General features: G+C 46.5%; 1 protein-coding gene across 9 annotated transcripts in view; it reads right to left on the bottom strand.

Annotated features, from left to right (window-relative positions):
• Positions 1-737: 737 nt before the first annotated feature.
• The window catches only part of Anks1b (ankyrin repeat and sterile alpha motif domain containing 1B), an 895,075-nt gene continuing 874,075 nt past the window's right edge, over positions 738-21,737 (bottom strand). For 4 of the 9 annotated variants that reach the window (XM_048357586.1, XM_048357596.1, XM_048357625.1 and 1 more), the window contains 2 exons: positions 4,201-4,368; positions 738-845 (listed from right to left, as the gene is read on the bottom strand). In XM_048357586.1, the coding sequence (XP_048213543.1) occupies positions 738-845; positions 4,201-4,368 (276 nt within the window). Of the gene's footprint in view, positions 865-4,200; positions 4,369-21,737 lie in introns of all 9 variants that reach the window. The other 5 variants (XM_048357604.1, XM_048357618.1, XM_048357634.1 and 2 more) reach the window with 2 other exon arrangements.

The raw sequence follows: 21,737 nt of genomic DNA, 5'->3' as shown, positions 1-21,737 counted from the left end.
CTCCTTGGTGTCAAATCACGTTTGAAATTCTGAATCGATGGTGAGTGGAAGGGTTTTTCTCGGTATCCCCACCTAGCCGATCACATATAAAACGCTCACAGGTAGAAACTGGGGACGAGAGTTTTCCTGGCAACCGTGGAGGTGGCTCTGTCCTGTGGGGCTCCACCAGACTCAGCGAGACAATTCTTAATTAATTATTATTATTATTTTTACAGATGCGTCCTGGGCGGCTTCTGACCTGTGAAATTGCGGACAGCAACCGTGAACACCGAACCCAGGGCTTCTACACTCTTAGGCAGTATTAGATCTCCTTGACTCAAAACAAAACAAAAACAACAACAAAAAAAAGAAACACCAAAATATCTATGTGGATGTCTATTGATTTTGGAAGGTGTTCTCCCCAGTCGGAAGCGAAGCGGGCGTGGGGAGCCGCTGCGGTGCGGGTGGGGGGCCCCCTCCAGGCCTCCGCCGCGGGCGCGCGCGCGCCTGGGCCGCGTCTCCCCAGCGTTCCCATCACCGGTGCACAAACAACCCCCGGGGGTGGCCGGAGCCCCGGGGGGCGGGGGCAGGGGGAAGGCCCGCGGCCGGGGCCGGGTAAAGGCCGCCCCGCCGAGCCGGGCCGAGCGCGAGCAGAGCAGTCTTCCTCCACCCGGGCGGCGGCGCGGGCGCCAAGGAAAGCCTGCTCCGGGAGTGCGGGGCGAGCGAGGCAGGCGCCGCGAGGACGGGGACGGCGACTATCAGAAAATCGTGGTTTCATACTTGGTATTAATGCCCCGCTTGGCTTCTTGCCCCGGCTCCACAATCCACGGCAGGTTGGCCAGAGTCTTTTGCTCAGAAGGGTCGATCTGCTTGAAAACAGAAAGGCTGATGCCCGTTATCCGGCGGCCGTGCGGCGCGGCCCGCACCCCCGCACCCCCCCACCCCCTGCGGCCCCCCCCCCCAAGCCACAAGAGAGACCCGTCTGGGAAGTGGGGCGCCGAGAGGAAAGTCTGGAGCCGAGTGGGCGCACGGGCCTCCTGGCGTCACCCTCCCTCCTCCCAGGGTTCCCATTAGGGTCAGGAAAGCCCTAGGTCCCCGACTCTGACCGGGGATCCCCCCCATCTGGGGCACGGGCCTCTGCGCCTCCGCCTCCTGCCCCAGGGCCGTGGCTCCAATGTCACCTCCTCTCCTAGAAGCCGTGCCAGCTACACGCTGTCAAGAAGCGCACCCCAACTCTTCTGCTCTCCTTCTGGGCTGTATTCCTCCCATGGCCAGACACCCCCCATCTGCTCATCCTCCGCCACCCCTGCCCAACAGGGGGAGATTCTGCCTGCTTCACGACCCAAACTTGGGGACGCTCCGGGTGCGCCTGGCTGAGTAAATACTATGGGGCGAGTGCGGGGCTGTGTTTAAATGGAGAAGCGGTGGAGGAAGACACGGTGGGGAGGGGTGGAGAAGAGCAGGGGCGGGTCTCATCAGGAGACAGGGGCTGAGCACTGTGCGGGGGCCTGGCCGAGGGGGGCGGCCAGGGGAGGTGGTCTGGGGCCCTTGGGTTGGCCCTGGGGCATTCCCTGCTGGCACTGCAGGGCCGGGGCTGGGAGCTCTGAGCAGGGGCTTTGTGAGGAAGTTCTTTCTCACACCGCAGCCTCATCCTTAGGTGGTTCTCCTGCTTGCTGGGGAACTCAGTGCTCATTCTCACCCAGCCCCCCTGGAGGGCTGTGGGATCATCGGTGCCCACCGTGGCCTGCTGTTCCCATCGTCTCCACAAGGCCGTGTGGCGTCTTCCCATAGAGTGTTAGCAACTAAGCCATGGGAGCGGAGGGAAACGGAATCTGTATGCGAAATGAAGGGACAGATCCCCAGGCAGGTAAAAACAGCAGCAGCATTCACTGTATCTTCCTGGTTTCCAGTGAAGGTATGTGGATGAATATTCTATGAGCCTGCATGGTACTCAGCCCTTTGTACGCTTCCGGGAGAAGTCTAGGGGGACCACAGGAAAGCCCGAGGGGAGGGGGCACCTGCCACATTTATCCAGGCTATATGAGAAAGAATGCAATACTTCAAAAGACAATCCCCAAAACATTCTGTGCATTCCTAGACTGTAACAGTCTAATCATTCTCAGAGATTCATGAGGAGAAGCTTTCTAATTTGTTCATCCTTTTTTTTTTTTCACATGCACTGAAGGTCTGCTATGGCCCTGCTGTGACAACACAGATTCCTGTATCCATGGAGCATATATATATATATTCTTTTTTTGTGGAAGAAGATAGACAACAACAATAGCAACAACAACCTCAGTTAATAGGCGCCACACTCAATTAAAACAGGCAATAAAGCTTGAGTGTGTCTGGGTATTATCTGGGACCGGGCAGTTAGAAGCTTCTTCATATCTGATAAGATGGAACATCAGATGGGGGAAACATCCCGGGTGGAGCAAATGGGAGAAACAAAGGCATCAGGTAGGAGTGAGCTTTGTATTCAAAGAATAAAGCCTGGCATCAGGGACGGTAGTGAAAATTCAGGTTGGGGCCTGGGTACCATGGTGTGGTTTCTGCAGTGTGGGGGGAAGGGAGTCCCACGGAGAGGCATGTGTGGGCTTCATGAGAGGAGGCAGCTGCTTGGGCTAGAGGAATAACAGTGGAGAGGAGTGGGCAGATTGGAGGTATGTTCTAGGGGGGCAGTGAATGGGCCTTGTTTCTGGGTTGGATACAAATGTGGGCAGAGGGTGGACAGGAGGCATGAATCGAGGTGATTTGTTTTCAGCCTGATGAACCATCTTTTAGCATGGTGCACAGACATTGTTGTCTACTGAGCTAGGAAGATGGAGAGGGAGGCAGTTCTGGGGGGAAAATTCTATGCTGGATACACCAAGTTTCAGATGTCTGCTAAACCTCAAGGTAGACATTATTAAGAATGAATCTTAATGAAGCCAGCTTCCAGTAGTTCACCCTTTTAACCCTAGCTACTCAGGAGGCAGAGAGCTGAGGAATGAGGTTCAAAGCCAGCCTAGGCACCACCAAAATGCCCACCAAATGACCATTAAAAAGCCGGAGGTGGTGCTGTGGCTCAAGTGGTAGTGTGTCAACACTGAGCAAGAAAGCCCAGTGCCTGGCCCCCGAATTCATGCCCCAGAAAAAAGTGAATCTACCATGTGCCTCCGGAGTTCTGGAGGAAGGGTGGGGCGGGGCAGGAGAGAGAGAGAACTGGGAGCCTTGGGCTGGAGAGGGCAGAGGCGGGAGGACCAGGGATGGAGTGAAGGTCTTCAGAGGGATGAAGCCGCTGATGAGCAGTCAGGAGTGAGGGCCAGGTGGGGGGAAAGCTCTCACCTAGGGTAGAGAAGAAAGCTATAAAGACGGAGAGGCTAGGAGTGGAGGGACCATTCCTGTGATACTCAAGTTGCCAAGAAGGAGAAAGGGGTACCCCCCCCAAATGGTTGTACACCAGAAGCCATATAGTCACCAAGGAAGTGCCGCCATGCAAATGTTACGGATGCCTACTTTCCATGGGGGTGGGGGGAGAGCTACAGATGGAAGGAGTCAGGGAGAGAGGGTGATGCACTCTGGTGCCAGGGTTTCTAGAATGTAGGATGGCAGCTGGAGCAGAAAGCAGATGGGAGGTGGGCTGGGAACCTTCCAGCATTGGGGTGTCTCTAGGAGCAGAGGAGGCCGCTTTGGAAGCCATGCAGCCGGTTGGGCCAGGATGTCTGCAGAGCCCGTGGGAGAGAGGAAGGAAAGGAAGTTCCTAAAGGAAGGCTGATGGTGAGGAGGAGGAGGAAAGGGCTGTACCTCCTCACAGTCTCCACAATGCAGGGAACCTCAGTGGTAGAGGGGAAGGGCCCCAGGACCAGGGACATCAACCTCTCATGGCTGATTCCGAGCTTCACATAACAGCCACAGCCAGGACAGCCAACTTTCGCCAACTGGGTTCCAGGGACACTGTTCCCTGAACCTCTGTGAGTCTCTCTGTAGTGCAGGGGCTTGGGACAGGCTTTGCCCCATGTTGGGTTGGAAGTCCCTCTCTGTACCTCTGCCTCCCACGATTGCTGCCACAGGTGACAGAGGAGATGGGACCCCCACTCCCATCCCAAGACTAAGAAAGAGGCAAAGAGGACAAGAAGCAGGGCAGAGCTAGATTCTAAATGGCAGCCACAGCCCGCAGGGCTCACACCCTCTCCTCCCTCCTGCTGCCCTTCCTTCCCAGGACACCTCTCTTCTACTTACCACGGACTTGCGGATGCTGACGCGGGGCTTGGGGATGGGCTTGGAGGGCTTGTTTTCAAAGCTTTCCGGAAGTGTGGAGGAATGCCCCCCTTTTCTTGCCTGTAGTGCTAGCTGGTAAGCAACCTCAAACGCCTGGCCCAGTGTTAGGATGATTTCGTAAGCTAAATTCTGCAAGGAGAAAGGAGAGAGCATTTACTCTGGGTAGGTGCATGGCGGATCCGAAGGAGGCAGAGGAACCCTGTGGGAGATGACCTCGCTCTTCTGCACCCCAGGCTGCAGTGACTCACTTAAGTCGGAGAAGAGCAGGACACTCTGGGCCCCCCCCTAGCCTGGACACAAGGCATTGGCCATCCATCTCTAAGCAGGGGCCTCCCCATGCCCCGTCCCCTCCCAGGCTTGGACAGACCGGAAGGGAAGGTGTGTGGGCCTGTGAGGCGCGGCCCACACGCTCCATGGGAGGTGTTCCTGAGAAGTTTGGGTCTTTTTACCTTCAACATCTGTGATTCAGTGAACATCTATGAAACACAATCAGAATCTAATTTCGGCGGAGGGGAGAGGCATTAGTCATGCTGGTAAGGAGTCTCACAGCGGCAGCAACGAGCGTGCAAATAGTGCGCGAACAGAGCCAATTATCCATCTATTTCTCTAGGCTTCATCTCTCCCTGTGGGTCCACTCTGTATTTCATCATCAAACCAGCGAGAAGGAGACAGGGAAACAGGCCACACCCGGGAGGAAGGTTCTTCTCTTTTTCACTTTTCATCAGACCACCAGTCCTCCTTAGTGCATCGCTACCTTTCTTCTCTCTGAATAGTTATCTTGGGGTTTTGCCTTTTCTTCTACGTGCAGCTCTGCCCTGTCTTCTCCTAAGGAGAGAACATGGCATCGGCCCCAAAGATGCAGGGTCTTCAGAACCCCGAGGTCCCAGGACAGCGAAGGAGGTGCACACTGGTCACAGAGAATGCCCTAGGGACTGAACGTATGGTCTCAGGCATGCTAAGCAAGCACTCTCCCAATCAAACCACAGCCCAGCTGGAGAATGTTCTCGAGGTCACTGCACCAGCTGAGCACAGGCACCATCCATCCCAGATTTTCATCCTAGGACTGTCCCTTGAATGTCTCCGTTATGATCTCTCCAAAACGCAGATAGCATCCTGCCTTTGCTGAGAGTGTTAGGGTGACTTCCTGTCCCCTCACCCTCACCCATCACACTCCAAGTCCCCACATCTTGGCTTTCTGGGTAGAAATCTGGAGATTGGTGAACATTGACAGGGAGAAACAGGGTAACTTTCTGAGTCCATGGGGAAGAATCCCAGAGGTTCTAGACCAATCAGATTTTAGGTCACTGCCAGAGATCACTTGTCATGGTCATAGAACTAAGCAGGAAAATGCCTCTGAGCTGGAGAGTTGCTCTGACAGAGGATGAACCTGGCACCCTGAGCCGCTTGCTGGGTAACAGTGGGCCTACACGACACATATGATGCCAAGAGTGCATCTTGCACAGCAGCTGGGCACTTCCCGGCAGTGACTGCAGCCTGTGTTTGCCTCCAGGAATGAGTCACACTAGTAAATTAGTAACGAACCAACAAATGATAGTGGAGGAGGACTGGGAGACAGCTCTGACCATCATTGCGCGAAGAAGGCGGAGCCCTTCCCACTGCCTCCACCGTCAGCTTTGCCTCTCAGTGCTGCATGGGGTGCTGGAAAGGGCAGATGGGGCTCCCCACTTCCTGACTCAAGAGGTCGCAGCCCTTGGTCCTGCTCACTGCCATGATGCACAATGGTCGGTGACCTTCCGTTGGGGAGAAAGATGGCAAGTGTGAGATCTAGTGGCTGTATTATATGCAACCTTTACATGGCAGAGCCAGAGAGCATCAAGTGTGAAATCCTTGATCATTAGCCTAAAACAAGTTCCTGAAAGCGAGAGTAGCTTAACGCCCAGTTGTGATCAAATGGAAGTTGGAGCTGCTCATTTGAGCAAGTGAGATTTTTCACATGACTATTATGGGAAGCTGAGAAGTTCTGCAGGATAACAGGCTAGAGGTTTTGCCCTTTTGTGTTAAATTTGTTTCTGGTTTAAGAAACTGCTGCAAGAAGACACAGAAGTAGGACTGCAGAAGAATTTCTGCCAATCTACCCCTCCTGGTTTGGGTTGCTTTCTCCTTGACACCTTGCTTTGGTTTTAGTTTAGAATGCTTTATAGTGTTCTTCTTTTGATGATGAGGTATAGTAAAGAGTTGGGTCTTGTTACATCTTTGATCTTTTCTGCAGTCTTAATGTTTGAAGTATGGATACTGGCTGGATATCAGGGTAGTCCACGGGCACGGAGGCTTGCCTGTCCCCTCTGCACCAGAGCCTTGGTGTTCCTCGGTGTTTATCAGATGGGACCTGGGGACTCAGGTGGTCTTTTTGGGGTTTAAACCGGGGCCTTTTGAATGCTAGAGGCAGGCACCTGCTGCAACAGGGCAGGAAGCCCCATTTGCTGGCCCATTATTCCTGCCTCGCCTGTTAACATCCTACTATGTGTAGCAGGAAGATGGCTGCTACCCACAAGGCCATTACTAATAGGATGAGACTAAAACATTCTATTGCAATAGTATTTAATTATACATCAAGACTGCATTAATCTTTGTCTTGGAAGCCAGAGATTATAAAGTGTTAAAAAAAAAAGGTTGAATTTTTGATGGCAGCATGGGATTTTTGTCCACTTCTCATTTTCATCTATCTGTATAAAAATTCTGTTCAAGCCCGGTTCTGGTGGCTCATGCTTATAATCTTAACTACTCAGGAGGCAAAGATCTAAGGATCATGGTCTGAAGCCAGCCAGGGCAGGAAATTCTGTGAGATTCTTATCTACAGTAAACCTCTCAGAAAAAGCCAGAAGTGGCTGTGGCTCAAGTGGTAGAATGCTACCCTTGAGCACGAAGAGGCTCAGGGACAGTGCCCAGGCCCTGAGTTCAAGCCCCAGGACTGCCACCCCTCCCTCCCGCAAAAAAGAGGAAAAATATTCTGTTCATTTTTTTACTATGGGATTAGTATTACATTTTGAGGTAAATACAATTTGTATTGCTTGATAAACTATTACCTTGTAAACTAAAAAATTCTATACTTCAATTAACTTAATGTACCAATACAATGATAAAAGATGCTTTCTTTAAAAAAAAAAGGGGGGGGGCTGGGAATATGGCCTAGTGGCAAGAGTGCTTGCCTCGTATACATGAAGCCCTGGCTTTGATTCCCCAGCACCACATATATAGAAAATGGCCAGAGGTGGTGCTGTGGCTCAGTGCTCAGGCCCTGAGTCCACGGCCCAGGACTGGCATAAATAAATAGATAGATAAATAAATAAATAAATAAATGAAAGATCAAGGGGCTGGGAATATGGCCTAGTGGTAAAGTGCTCACCTCGTATATATGAAGCCCTGGGTTCGATTCATCAGTACCATATGTATAGAAAAAGTGGGAAGTGGCTCTGTGGCTCAAGTGGTAGAGTGCTAGCCTTGAGCACAAAGAAGTCAGGGACAGTGCTCAGGCCCTGAGTTCAAGCCCCAGGACTGGCAAAAACCAAACCAAAACAAACAAACAAAAAAAGGATCAATTATATTATTGTATTAGTTATACCAAGAGCATACCAGCAATTTCATTGTCATGCAAATTGCGAGGGGCCTTGTACTCTGCTGGGGCTTCCTTAGAGCACTGGCTCTGGAGACTCAATCCTCTGCCGTGCTGGGCGGCTGTCCTGGGCTTGAGGAGAGGCTGCCTGGAGGACAGACGGCTTGCTCCAGCGCAGTCCAGAACAAGGGCTGTTCAGTAGACCGCCTGAGGGGCCGCCAGGCACGGGCATGCAACCCACAGGAGCTACCTCAGCGGAGGTTCCAGATGCCGTGGAGCGGAGAATACCACAGTGACAGCCCAAATCCTGACTGACAGGATTGTAACCATAATAAAGTGACGCCATTCTATGCCACTGCTCACTGGGATGTTAGTTACAGCGCCTAGAAGGGGAGGAGGGAAGGCTGGCTGCATCCTCTCTCATCAGGCAGCACAAGTGGCTGCCATGATGAATGTACTGGACATTGAAGCCCAACCTGGAGCCGCCCCACCTCCCTGCTCGGGCTGCTGGGAAGCTGAGATTGTGGCCCATCCTGGTCATAGGGTTGCAGCGAGCACCGAGCTGTCTCTTTCCATGTGTTAGTTCAAACCACAGAACTGCAGTGTCCTTTGAAGCCAGCAAAGCCACACTTTGATTCTAGGGACCTCTGTTGGGTATAAATTCGAACCCTTAGTTTTGCATTTGTTACCTCTTAAATGTTGCACCCCTGCCACCTGTCTCTGATGGGCTCCTACCTCACAGAGCTTACGGGAACATATTACTTGCTTTGACCTTTCCAATATGAGCTTCTTGAGATACTGTGGCTTTGAATAAGTTTTTTTTTTCACCTTAACCAGCAACCAGTGAAACAAGGAAACATGTATGCATATGGGATTGGCGGGGCCTGGGGAGTAATTACTGTATGCTGCCTACTTGGAGCTTTGCTTTTCTTATCACAAAATAGAAGACGATGCTAATCACAGTGCCCACCTTACTGGATCATGTTGAACCTCACTATGAGCACTGTTTCACGTAATGACCACAATGACTACTAGCCTTTAGCATTTACTGTGTCATGCACCACGGTAAGTGCCCTACATTGGCCATCTTATTTAGTTTACAGAACATCCCTGTGCCCATAGGTCTATTAGTATTCTCCTTTTGCATGTGAGATAATTAAGCTTAGAAAGGTTAATCTGCTTTAGATTCTAGCACCTGTCTGGGCTGGTATTTGAATCCACTGGGATAGGTTGTGTTTTTGACCACTTTAAATCATACTTGAAGCAAAGTTAAAGTTGCTATATGACTGCCATTTTAAAACTGGCCAGGGTCTCGTGAGAGGACCAGTTGGGGGAGCAGCCTTCAGATAAAGGGTGTGCTTTGTGACTTGACTTTGAACAGTCAACATTCCTGGCTCCAGCAACAACTTGGTATAAAGGCAGGGAATATTCTGATTCAATGGGAGAGGAACATCACAATCTCCCCTCTTCTCCAGGAATTTCTTTTTTGTTTTTTGGCCAGTCCTGGGCCTTGGACTCAGGGCCTGAGCACTGTCTCTGGCTTCTTCCCGCTCAAGGCTAGCACTCTGCCACTTGAGCCATAGCGCCACTTCTGGCCGTTTTCCATATATGTGGTGCTGGGGAATCGAACCCAGGGCTTCATGTATATGAGGCAAGCTCTCTTGCCACTAGGCCATATCCCCAGCCCCTTCTCCAGGAATTTCTGTCTAGAGGAGTTAAAGGTCTATCTTAAGGATAGATCTGATGGTGACTAGGTTGTGCAGGGATATTCTCTTAAGCAAACTGGGACTATGTGAGCCACTGGTATTGAGTGTACGCTCCTCAAGGTAGCCGGGGCTATCACCAGGGTATTTACTGAGTTCCTTTCAAGTGTATCCTTGGCATCTAGCCTATAGGATCCAGAAGGCAGGAAGCAAAAGGACCCACCAAGTCTACCTTCAGCTGTCAGGAGCCTCATGCAGAGACAAGAGACGTCCCTCATTGTCCTGCCTGAAGCTGTGACCTGGCATTATCAATCAATTTGATATCAGAAAAACTGCCTCATAGACTGTGGGCAATCTGTTTTCTAGGATGAGATCTGATACCCAGGGGATGAATTTCAATTAATTGGTACATCACTAGGATTTTTCATTTTCTTAGTTTGATAATCTCCTAGGCCCAAGAGTTCAATATCGTATGTATAAGAATACTCATTACAGTATGTAAAAATTTCAGGAATAGGGGACTGATTAAGCATAGTACATTAAGTATACAGTGAGCATGCTGGTTCTATGTAGTGGAATATTAACTAGGTATTCATTTAAAATGAAAATTGAGTCATTTAAAAAAATGATTAACAAGCTGTGTAAAAGCCAGGCATAGTGGTACATGCCTTGTAATCTAAGCACTGGGAGGTAGAAGAAATAAGATTTTGAGTTCCTGAACGGCCTGGGCTACAAAATGAGATCCTGTTTCAAGGGGGGGAAAAAAAAAGAGACCTGAAAAAAAAGCCTGTAAACCCATATGCACAGCAAACAGAGATATTTCCTGAACGTTGGTAATAGTTTTAAATGTTGAGACTGTGGATGGCCTTTCTCTTTTTTCCCTTTTTTGTGGTGCTGGAGATGGGACCCCGGCCCTCAGCATATGCAAAGGCAAGTGCTCTGCCACTCAGCTACTCCCCAACTGTGGATAACTTTTCTTTATACTTTTTTTTGGGGGTGAGATTTGATCTTCGTTCAAGTCAAGATGAGCATGTTTTTTTTGCAATCTTAACATACAATTTTCTATTTTGTTCTGATAGCAATTATAAATAAGTAAAAGCTTTTGAGTTCAAAACAATCTGATTCAGTCTTCATGGTTCACTTGGCAATTCTAAGTGCCTCTTTCTTTGGCTGGGAATGGTATTCCAGCAAGATCTAGGATCTATGTGCAGGTGTTAGCATGGCCTACCTCCATGGAACCAACAGGCTGGCCATCCATTTGGCCAGGGATCTTGTTTAGCTTCTTTAGCTTTTCACATTGGATGACAATTCTTACATCTGCTTAGAATTTAAAAATACCTAGCTCTTCTTTCAACCTGCAACCCCCAAAGCTCTTCTTCAAGCACATTATAAAGAGTTACCTTTCTATAGTCTACGTTCTGTCAAGCCCAACTGAAAGATGCTGATATGTGGACAAGAGCCAACCTCCTCTTCTAGCTGTGCACTTGAACCATGGAGCTGAGACTTCTATACTGAAGATGAAGGGGCATCTCAGCAGCTCATGCCTGATTCTGCTTAGCAGAATCAGAATCACAGCTCAGGTCTTGGTCTTCTGTGGACCATATAACCTTTGCAACACTGTGTAGGGAGGAATTCGTGTCCCTTTTTCACATGTGAGAAACTCGGGCATCAGTGCTATTGACCAACTTGGTCAAGTTCACACAGTTACTTATTACCAAAGCCAAGATTCAAACCAGGGCTATTTCAGACCTGGGCGGTCCATCCTGCCATTGGTATGGATCTTCTTTTTAGTGTAATTCAGATTGGCATGGATCTACATCTTCAGACTTATTATGCCTATCCATGATGGCTGCCTGAAATCCTGTATAGAACAATAATGATGCATTCATTTCGACATTTATCAAGAGCTTACTTTGTTTACCTCAGGACTGACAAAGTGGCTGCGTAAGCACACGAGGCACAGACACAGACACAGATTGCTCATCATCTGGTGAGGAGCGCACAGAGGAAGGAAGCTGAGTGGGGAGGAACACCACAGGCCAAGGGGGCTCTCGGGCTCCAGACCATGAGGCTGCTCTCTGCCAGTGGTCCATTCTGACTTGACTGACAGCACTTTCCATTAGCAGTGGAAAAGCAACCGTCATGGTTCCTTGATGGAAAGGACTGTGTTGGTTCCACGGCAACAGAAGCGGCAACGGGAACCTGGCTATTCTATGGCCTCCGGAGCTGGCAGAGCACTTCCCGAGGTCAGGAGAGGTTCTCCCACACCAGGAAGAGCTACAGATCTCACACATGCAAGGCAAAGGCCCTATATGCCCCTGGGAGCCCAGGATGGGGGCACCTTGGGGGAGGGGTCTGCTGTGCCTGTGTGAATCAGTGACAGAGACTAGGGGCAGAGCCCTAGATCAGCTGCATGGACCAAATCCATGAGGGGCCACCTCCCTCCAGTGGGGAGACGGCAGTGCAGTTGGCCTGGTCTAGGTGACTTTTTGGTTTTCTTCTACACCGGGAGCTCTAGAATTTTCTGATGACAGAAGCTGTTGCCAGGCTTTTGCCTGGTCAACTGCAGATACGGTTGGGACATAAAGGACATCAGTTGTTTAGAGGCACATAGAGTTGATGCTATGCTGAACAGCCCAGACCACAAGACTCAACAACCCACCAGCCAGTGCTTCCAGAGGCAATAACCAAGGGACTAGATGCCATCTTAGAAAACATCACAGTGCTACCCTGAAATGGTTCCAAATGGCTGAGCATTTTGTGTATTATGAACTGGTTTTTGTTACTGGTAATACACCCTTTCTAATCTTCCACCCTTGCCTGGTGAAGCCATTACTTATCCTTGAAGAGTCATCTTAGGTAGTCAAACCTCCAGGTGTCTTTGAATTCCCTTTCGTGCCTCCCCAGGCTAACCAGGTGCCTCTTCTCTGTAGGCCACACACATTTCTGCCTACTCTATGACATAACTGATTCTCTATCCGATTGAGTGTCTTGAGGGCTCAAGTCTCCATGGGCTGTGCAAGTCTCGGGCTTAATATATAGTAGGTGGCCAATGGACAATCATTACATCAAGTGACGAAAGCTGCCTGGCCCTTAAGATAGGAGAGCTGCTCCTGAAGGACAACCGCAAACGTGGATGGCCAGAGCCAATCCCATCCTTCTTTCTTCTCTTCTCACAAATACATGCTCAACAGATAGCAGCAATGCGGGAAAGCCTGATAGTAGAGGAAGCTGTCTTTAGTTGGGTTCTCAGTGGGGTGTCACAAAAGATGCTATATTTCTCTCTGGGTTATACTCTGTTCCTACTTCTTCTTCTTTCTTTTTCAAAGAGTTAGGGTAAAGCTCATCTACAACTCTCTGAACCTGTATCCAGAGGCTAAGATAATTGAGAACATTCTGGCTATATTCACAGAATCCATCTCTTTAGTTCTCTTTAGAGCTAATTCTCTTAGGTATCAGCAAGAAAGTAATCCGGATAACTTAAAGAAATAGATACTTCTAATGCTGGGTCTAAATATTTTGAGATAAATATGAGGAATGTTGCTGTCTGTCTAGGTGAGGACTGACTTTAACAGGATAACACGCAAATTCCTTCTCCCTCTCTCTTTCTCTCTCTTTCGTGCCAGCACCAGGGCTCAGCTTTTTCACTCACATGGCTCTTCCTCAATTGAGCCACACCTACAGTCTGGTATTTTGGTGGTTAACTGGAGATAAGAGTCTCAAGGACTTATCTACCCAGGTTGGCTTTGAACTGTGAACTTTTGATCTCAGCCTCCCAGCTAGGATTATAATAGGCATGATCGATGGGCACCTGGCTAAAGTCCTCCTTTAAGGCTAATTTCAGCTAACTAATAAAAGAGTTATGAAATTTCTCCTACTCTCAATTAGAATAGAGGTGCATGTGGACAATGCTGAAAATACAAAGACTAAAATATGAAAATTAATCTATGGAATTGCACTGTTGGGATATAGCTGTTGGTTGGCCCAGGGGCTTGAATTCAAGGCCTGGGCACTGTCCCTGAGCTCTTTTGCTCAAGGCTAGTGCTCTACTACCTTGAGCCACAGCTCCATTTCTGCTTTTCTGGTGGTTAATTGTAGATAAGCATCTCCGGGACTTTCCTGCCCTGGCTGGCTTGGAACCATGACTCTCAAATCTCAGCCTCCTGAGTAGCTAGGATTGATTACACCAGTATGCAGCTATTGCAAACATTTTACTGTATTTTTGTATTTGTACATACACATATATTTTTATAGACTATATGAATATTTATATATGTGAATTTACATATAGGATTAGAATTATACTTTATGTGCAGTTTCATAAGTTTTTTTTCACAGAAGGTTATATCACCGTTTTTGCCTGTCTTTACACATTTTTCATAAACCATACTGTTTTTTTCAGGGTAAGTTTACTTGCTTTATTTTTATATTTTTAGAGTAGGAGGGGTGTAGCTCAAGTTGGAGAGTACTTGTCTAGAAAGCACAAGAGCTCGAGTTCAAACCCCAGTGCCATTAAGTAAGGTGTGTGTGTGTGTGTGTGTGTGTGTGTGTGTGTGTGTGTGTGTTTAGAGACAGGATCTTGCTGCTCTCCACCTTCTCCAGCCTCTTGAGTACTGGGATTACAGGTATGCATGTAGCACCATCCTTAGCTTTGGGCTGCTTTATTTATTTGTGCTACTGGGCATTGAAGCCAGGGTTTTGTACATGCTAGATAAGCACTCTAGTACTGAGCTGTGTCCTAGCCCTGGGATGACTTTATAAAAACTATACTTTTGAGGGTGGTACAGTACTCTGCTGCCTGCTAAGGTTTAACCTCATGCCTCACCCCAAGTTTAGGAGGCTGGGTCCACTCACTAATAGTCGGGACTTTCCATGGAGGTTATTTGTCTTTATGGAACCCCTATACAAGGTGGATGGCCAGTAGGCCTCTTACACCCACCCAAGGGTTAGATGTAATCAAGTTACTTAGCAAGGCCCTGACAAAAAGGAGAAAGGAGAGATTTGGTGTATTTCAGCCTATCCTTCTTCAACGGTGAAAATTCCTGGTGCAAGTAAGCTGCAGTAAACACTTTTACTAACTTACGAACCTTGGGAAATGGGTGTGCTCACTAAACTTAAGCCCTTAGCTTAAACCTTGTTGAAAATATTTCCCTGATGAATATGCCTATTCCCTTCGTTGATTTCTGAGACCATTCTTGGGATACCCCAAAGGGTGATACCCACCTCTCTTGTATAAAATGCATTTGCAGTATACAACTTATGTATATCCTCTTGTGTCCTTTCCACCATCGCGAGATCATTGACAATACCTAAGATATTTTATGTAAATAATTTGTTTCTACTGCACTTAAAAGGGAATAATGAAAAAAAAAGAGGGAATAAAGAAAAAAAAGAGTGTGTATATGTTCAGTGCAAATGTCAATTTTTCTAAGTCTAAATCCATGGTTGGTTGAATTCACGGATACAGAGCCTGTGGATATGGAGGCTGACTGTAAACAGAAGTGACTTTTTCTTTGCGTATTGCAGATGTCTACCTAATGCCCCAAGCTCATCATTCTGAAGTGAATTAATGAATTGTCATGCCTCCAAATTTACCACATGCTCACACCAACTGAACATCCGGCTTCCACTGAGCATCCCTCCTCTGGGAGAGCTTGTCCTGTCGTGTGCCACTATAACTCCAGGATGGCACGGCTATGACTTTATCATAATTATTTGTTTACAATCCTGCTTTTACAACAGTACTATGAGCTCTTGGGAGCACAGACCTTTGTCTGACTCATGGCAGACACACAATAAATATAGAAATACTGTATTTCTATGGAATCTCACTCTCTCCTTCAGATATAAACTGCTGTAGCGGCAAACACATTGTAAAGCAAAGCCTGGGGCATAAATCTTCACCCAGGGTCTGATGATGAAAATAAGCATCACTCCATCGACCTCTCCTGTTTCCTCCCTATCTTCATTGGCGAACGCACTGCGTTTTAGAAAATGGGTATGTACCACCATATTTAACCCTTACAATAACCAAAGGTGGCTACTACTATTATCTGTTTTATGGATAAGGAAACTGAGGAGAGAGGCATCGTTGCCCAAACAATGAAGCTAGGAAGAGACAACCTGGCATTCAAAATCAGCCCGACTCTAGAGACCATATCCCTAAGTGTGACACTTGATTTTAAATTAGTTTGAAGGGTGGTGTCATGAATATAATCATCTCTCTGTGTCGGTGGATCTTTATCTGTAGAAAACAAATGTATCTGTGTGGAACATGAACAGATCTCTCTGTTTTCTTGTTATTATCCGGTAAACAGTGCAGTCTGAGAAGTATTTACATAACACTGACATTTTAATCGAGAAGTGATGTGAGGCATACAGGTGTATGTCGGTTTTAGGCAAATACAGCATCATTTTCTATGAAGGACTTGAGCAGCTGTGTTTTTGCTATCCACAGGGGTCCTGGAACCTGTCCTCTTCAGATACTGATGGATGACTGCACATATATAAGTGTATAAAGTAATCTAGCCATAGAGAAATAAAAATGCTTTATTTTTTTTAACTGGACAAAAACTAGATTGTTAACTCACTGGTAATATTCAACAATAACAACAAAAAGAATGAGGAAAAAAATCTCTACCCATTCATTTTGGACTTTGTGGCTTGACTAATTCTTAGTGGAGAGGAAGATAGAGAAGAATGAAATCCAGCAATGCTAATTTACCTAATCATTTTTTTTTTTTGCCAGTCCTGGGGCTTGAACTCAGGGCCTGAGCACTGTCCCTGGCTTCTTTGTGCTCAAGGCTAGCACTCTACCACTTGAGCCATAGCGCCACTTCTGGCTTTTTCTATATATGTGGAGCTGAGGATCAAATCCAGGGCTTCATGTATACGAGGTGAGCACTTTAACGCTAGGCCATGTTCCCAGCCCTTAATTTACCTAACTTTTTTTATAGACAAGTGTTGTGGATGGTACAGAAAGATCACAGGGCTAGAAGTACTGTATTCCTTTTTCCCCCCTTAATTCAGTTAGAGTCATTTGCTGTATCTAAGTCCCTCCTGTTTTGTTGGCTGGACAAGTTAGGGAAAGACTTCTACTTTACATGCAAGATAGAGTAGCAATTCTATCTTATTGGTGATAAATTAACCATATTTTTTCCTCTTTTTTTTTTTCTTGCAAGGCAAGTGTGCTACCACGTGAGCCACACTCACAATGCTTCAGTCATTGTTTTTCCGATAGGATCTCACAATTTTCTCTAGGTCTGACTCCAAGGTGATCCTTCTACCTGTCACGCTCTGTCTCCTGTCAAATAGATTGAGCCCATTTTTATTAGAAAAAATGAGGAAGGGAATGGGAAAGATCACCTACTTCTACAAACAATATTTAGTTGTCAGAAGTAAACTAACGCCACTACTGCCTCCAAAGCCAAAATTTCTTTTATATTTTAAATGTCCCACAACTGCTGCAACGTAAGCCACAAATACTTTTTTTCCCCCTCGGGAACTCGAATACTCCACTGAGAGTTTAAGAAAGGGTTTAGGAATTTCAATGTCATTAAACCAATGAGAACAGCAAGAAAGAAATGCATAGCAGACCCTTCACCGGAGGAAAGAGTGGAGGAGAAATCATTTCAAACCTTCACATTTCCTAACGCTTGCATCCCTACTGTTGCCTCCTCTCCAAGATGCCACTTCAATTCCACAGTTCCTTCCTACGCTTTGGCTTGCTGGGTACCTGTGGCTGGTGGAGTACTACTGCGCGCTAACCCACAGTGGGCTGGCCATGTTCTCCTGCAGGCTGTCGTTTGTATCTTTCTAGTCTGGATCCTTTCATGGCCCACTCTTAGTTAAGAAAGCACACAGAAGAGGGAGCACTGTCTCCCACATGTGCCGCCCACCCACCAGCACCACGGCATCGTTTTTGGCTGAGCCAGCCTCAGCCCCGCCGTGCAATGCACACTGAAGATGGCACAACTGGGGAGTTGCAAGGAAGAGAAGAATGAGCATGGTTAAAAATACCAGAGGCTGCAAACGCATGTTGTTTATGAAGTTTGAATTAGCAAGGAGCTACTGGAGCAGCAAAGGCATGGCTTTTACTGCTACTTAATAGAGAAAACAGAAGGAGGAAATCTTTCCAATGTAAACTATTTCCACGACCTCTCCAGATTTTAAAGTGCATCTGTCACTCCCACAGAGAAGCCAGTGACACCCTTCTCATCTGCCTGTGCTAACTGAGGAACTTTACTACTGAGCAATCTAGAACTAATGAGTGAATAAAATACAGGTTTGCAGGTTGCCTTGGTTGTGCCTGTGGCTCACACCTAGGGTTCATTCAGGAGGATGACTACAGACCAGGCCTCACCTCACTCTCACAGTCTCATCTGGACTAGAATCCCCTGACTTCCATTTAAGGAACAAGTGGAAGTGTAAAAGCTGAATCTACTCTTACCTTGTGTAACTTCTGGTCTTATACTAACATATCCTTCTTTACCACCTACTGTTCCCTCTTCTCCTAAGACACTAGTGGAGTGTGAAAACCTTTTGTCCTACAGGCTTACCAAGTGAGTGACATGAACTGGAATTAGTTCTGGCGATAGTGAGGCTATAGATTCTAGAATTGCAAGGCATTAACCTGAACGTATGGTAACTTCTAAAGCAATGGGAATGGGTGTAGGAATCATCCAGTGTAATGTTCTGCTAATTGTGTTCTACAGAAGGCCAGCCTTGCAAAAAGCACTCTGAAAGAGACTTCTAGGGCCAGGCAAAACTGGGAACAGCACTCTCCATGCGCATGTTTAAGGCACCAGTGTGCACAGGAATAAATGACGTTAAAACATATTCCAGCTTTGTGGTTCTTCCTAGATCACAGAATTTCTATGGGAAAATGATAAGTTTCAAATCTAATTGTCCACAACCTGAAAGCTTGCTAGACATTGAATGTTCTTGATGGTATCAGATAAAAACACAACATGTGATAGCAGTACAGATCACTGAGTGCTGAGCGCTCATGCCTGAAATCCTAGATCCTCAGGAAGCTGAGATTTTAGGATCATGGTTTGAAGCCAGCCTGAGCAAGAAAGTCTGTGAGATCCTTAATTTCAACTAACTACCACAGAGCCAAAAGTGGAGCTGTGGCTCAAGTGGCAGAGTGCTAGCCTTGAGTAAAAAGAAGCCAGGGGGGGCTGGGGATATGGCCTAGTGGCAAGAGAGCTTGCCTCCCATACATGAAGCCCTGGGTTCGATTCCCCAGCACCACATATACAGAAAATGGCCAGAAGTGGCGCTGTGGCTCAAGTGGCAGAGTGCTAGCCTTGAGCGGGAAGAAGCCAGGAACAGTGCTCAGGCCCTGAGTCCAAGCCCCAGGCCCAGGACTGGCCAAAAAAAAAAAAAAAAAAAAAAAAAAAAAGAAGCCAGGGACAGTGCTCAGGCCCTGAGTTTAAGCCCCAAGGCTGGCCAAAAAAAAAAAGTACTCACTGCCTTATGTATGAAACTGTAACCCCTCTGTACATTACTTTGACAATAAATAATTTTTTAAAAAATGTATAAGAAAAAAAGAAATGTATTCATAGTCATCCCTATCAGCTCAAAGGGAAGTAAGTATTCACTTGAGCTATTATAAAGTCCCTCCCTTCTTCTCTTTCTCCTTACACCCCTCCTCTCCCTATCCTTCCAAAATGTTCCCTTTTTGCCATTTGGAGCATCCCAGGAGACTGGCACTCTTTAAAAGAAATTTAAGGCTTTAAGACTGGACTGAAATATTGAACTGTCCTATATAAAAATACAAAATCTATGTTCAAAGAGTTTTTTAAAAATATTTTTTACAAGCAAAGCTTGTTGCATCTCAGAATTGCTCAAAGGCCTAGGTCAAGGCTGGTGGCCTATGTTACTATTTTTGAAGTTAGACAAACTGTGTTCACCTAGAGAGGATTAAAATGGCAGATTTGTGTAAGATGAAAATCCTTTGGAGCAGATATGAGAATGCTAAGCTGGAGTGTCTACATTAAATCAAACATCTGGATGAAAAGATAAAAGCTGAAGCAATTCTCCACATGTTCCCACATGTATCAGGGGGCATGATGCTGAGTGTAAGCTAAACAGTTTTGAGTTACTATTCCCTCAGCATCTCTCTTTCTTTCTTTCTTTTATTATTATTATTATTTTTTTTGCCAGTCCTGGGCCTTGGACTCAGGGCCTGAGCATTGTCTCTGGCTTCTTTTTGCTCAAGGCTAGCACTCTGCCACTTGAGCCACAGCACCACTTCTGGCCATTTTCTATATATGTGGTGCTGGGGAATCGAACCCAGGGCTTCATGTATACGAAGCAAGCACTCTTGCCACTAGGCCATATTCCCAGCCCCGAGCATCTCTCTTTCTTTACTTTCTCCCTGCCTTTCAGTGTTCTAACCAAGAGGGCAGATGGCTCCCAGGTATCATTTCTATTTTGAACCTAGACTAATACTTTGTTTTGGATGCTCTCATGAAAGCAAATTATATATTACCTTAAAAACCAACTGTATGGGAAGAAATGCTGTGCTGCACAGGACAGGCTGGGGACCATCTTGAAAAACATAGGATGGTGCTTTGAATGATGATGTTGGTGAAAACACTGCTTAGAGGCAGCTGGGTCTGAGGAACCAGTGCTTTCTTGCTATTGTTTCTATTTTAATTAATAAATAAGTTTCTCAGGCAAAGCCTTGCTCCTGTAGACCAGTTTATGATCTTCCTTCCTCTGCTTCTTTAACGCTTTAATACTGGAATTACAGGCATCGGTCACTATGCCTAATTTTTTTTTTTTGGTGGTGTAATCCTGGGGTTTGAACTCAGGGCTTGGGTACTGTCCCTTAGCTTTTTTGTTCAAGGCTGGTGCTCTACCACTCAAGCCACAGTTCCACATTTTGTTTCTCGGTGGTTAATAGGAGAGAAGAGTCTCATGGACTTTCCTGCCCAGGCTAGCTTCAAACTATGATCCTTAGATCTTAGCCTCCTGAGTAGCTAGGATTACAGGCATGAGCCCTCAGTGTCCTGCCCAGCAGCTGGCTTCACTCTTATTTATTAGTACTTTGACTTGAAGGTTTTACAATAGCTTCGAGGAAACTCTACATGATAAATATACTTCTGGCAAGCCTAACTTTTTCTTTAGTAGTAAAAAGGACAGGTTGCCAGCTGATGTCAGTAGGCAAGGAGAGGGGGAAAAGGAGAAGGAACCCTTATTATTTATTAGGTGCTCCAAGCATGTTCTTTCATTTCAATCCTGGTAAAAAATCTGTGTGTGTGTGTGTGTGTGTGTGTGTGTGTGTGTGTGTGTGTGGCGTGTGGGGTCAAATCTTATCTTTGATCTATAAGTAAGAAAAACTAGGATTCAGAAAAGTCTCCAGATGCTCTCAGATCTGGGAGTGAGGAGGTAGCTAATCTGGAATGTGGATTGTTTATTCTATGACACCAATCCAACTCCTGTAGCGAAAGCAGTGTTATGTGACCCCAAATACATGTGGATAGAATGAAATTTGTTTAAGAAACATTCACAAGAATGGCAGGTTATATGCAAGGCGTCAGAATTTTAACACATTTTACAAACCCCAAATGAAATGACTTTAATCAACACTTCAATCTCGTGCAAATAACCACATACAGAGGTATTTAGAGTGGCCTTGGAGGGCTTTGCTTTGCAATCCTTACTGTTACCACATACTGCTTTTACATTATTTTCCTCATGCCTCTCAAAATAGAAGGAATATTTATAACAGCCCATGAGCATTCTTTCTCATTTTCAATCACTAGAAACCTAAAAGGCTGAACAATGTGCAGCAAGATAAAAAGGTTATGAGCATGAATCTGAATGACAGACCTCAGGATGGTGTAAATTTGGAAGACGCCTGGCTTTGGTCCATGGTGTGTTTGTCAGAACCGGAAAGGATTGCTCCAAATGGCCTTTTATTCATAACACTGAACCATGAGCCGACTCTTAAAACATATTAGACTTATTTTTCTCTAGTTCTCTAAATCTGTGTGTTTCAGACCCAGTGATCAGAGCAGAATAACCAAGCTAATGTGGCGTTTTCACATTCTTCTCATTATACGTTATTTTACAAGCACAGTCGTATGTTTGGTCCACCTATATAATACCCAGTATTCTACATCAGAGACATCTTTAGGCAATTTGTGCCATCTTAAGGGCAGATGATACCTTAAAGAAACATTTGCTGTTTTCTTGAACTGTTTTCATTT

This window comes from Perognathus longimembris, chromosome 1 (assembly GCF_023159225.1).
Source record: "Perognathus longimembris pacificus isolate PPM17 chromosome 1, ASM2315922v1, whole genome shotgun sequence".
NCBI lineage: Eukaryota > Metazoa > Chordata > Mammalia > Rodentia > Heteromyidae > Perognathus > Perognathus longimembris.
Note: the sequence above shows the minus strand (reverse complement) of the source record. Positions and strands in the feature narration are given on the sequence as shown.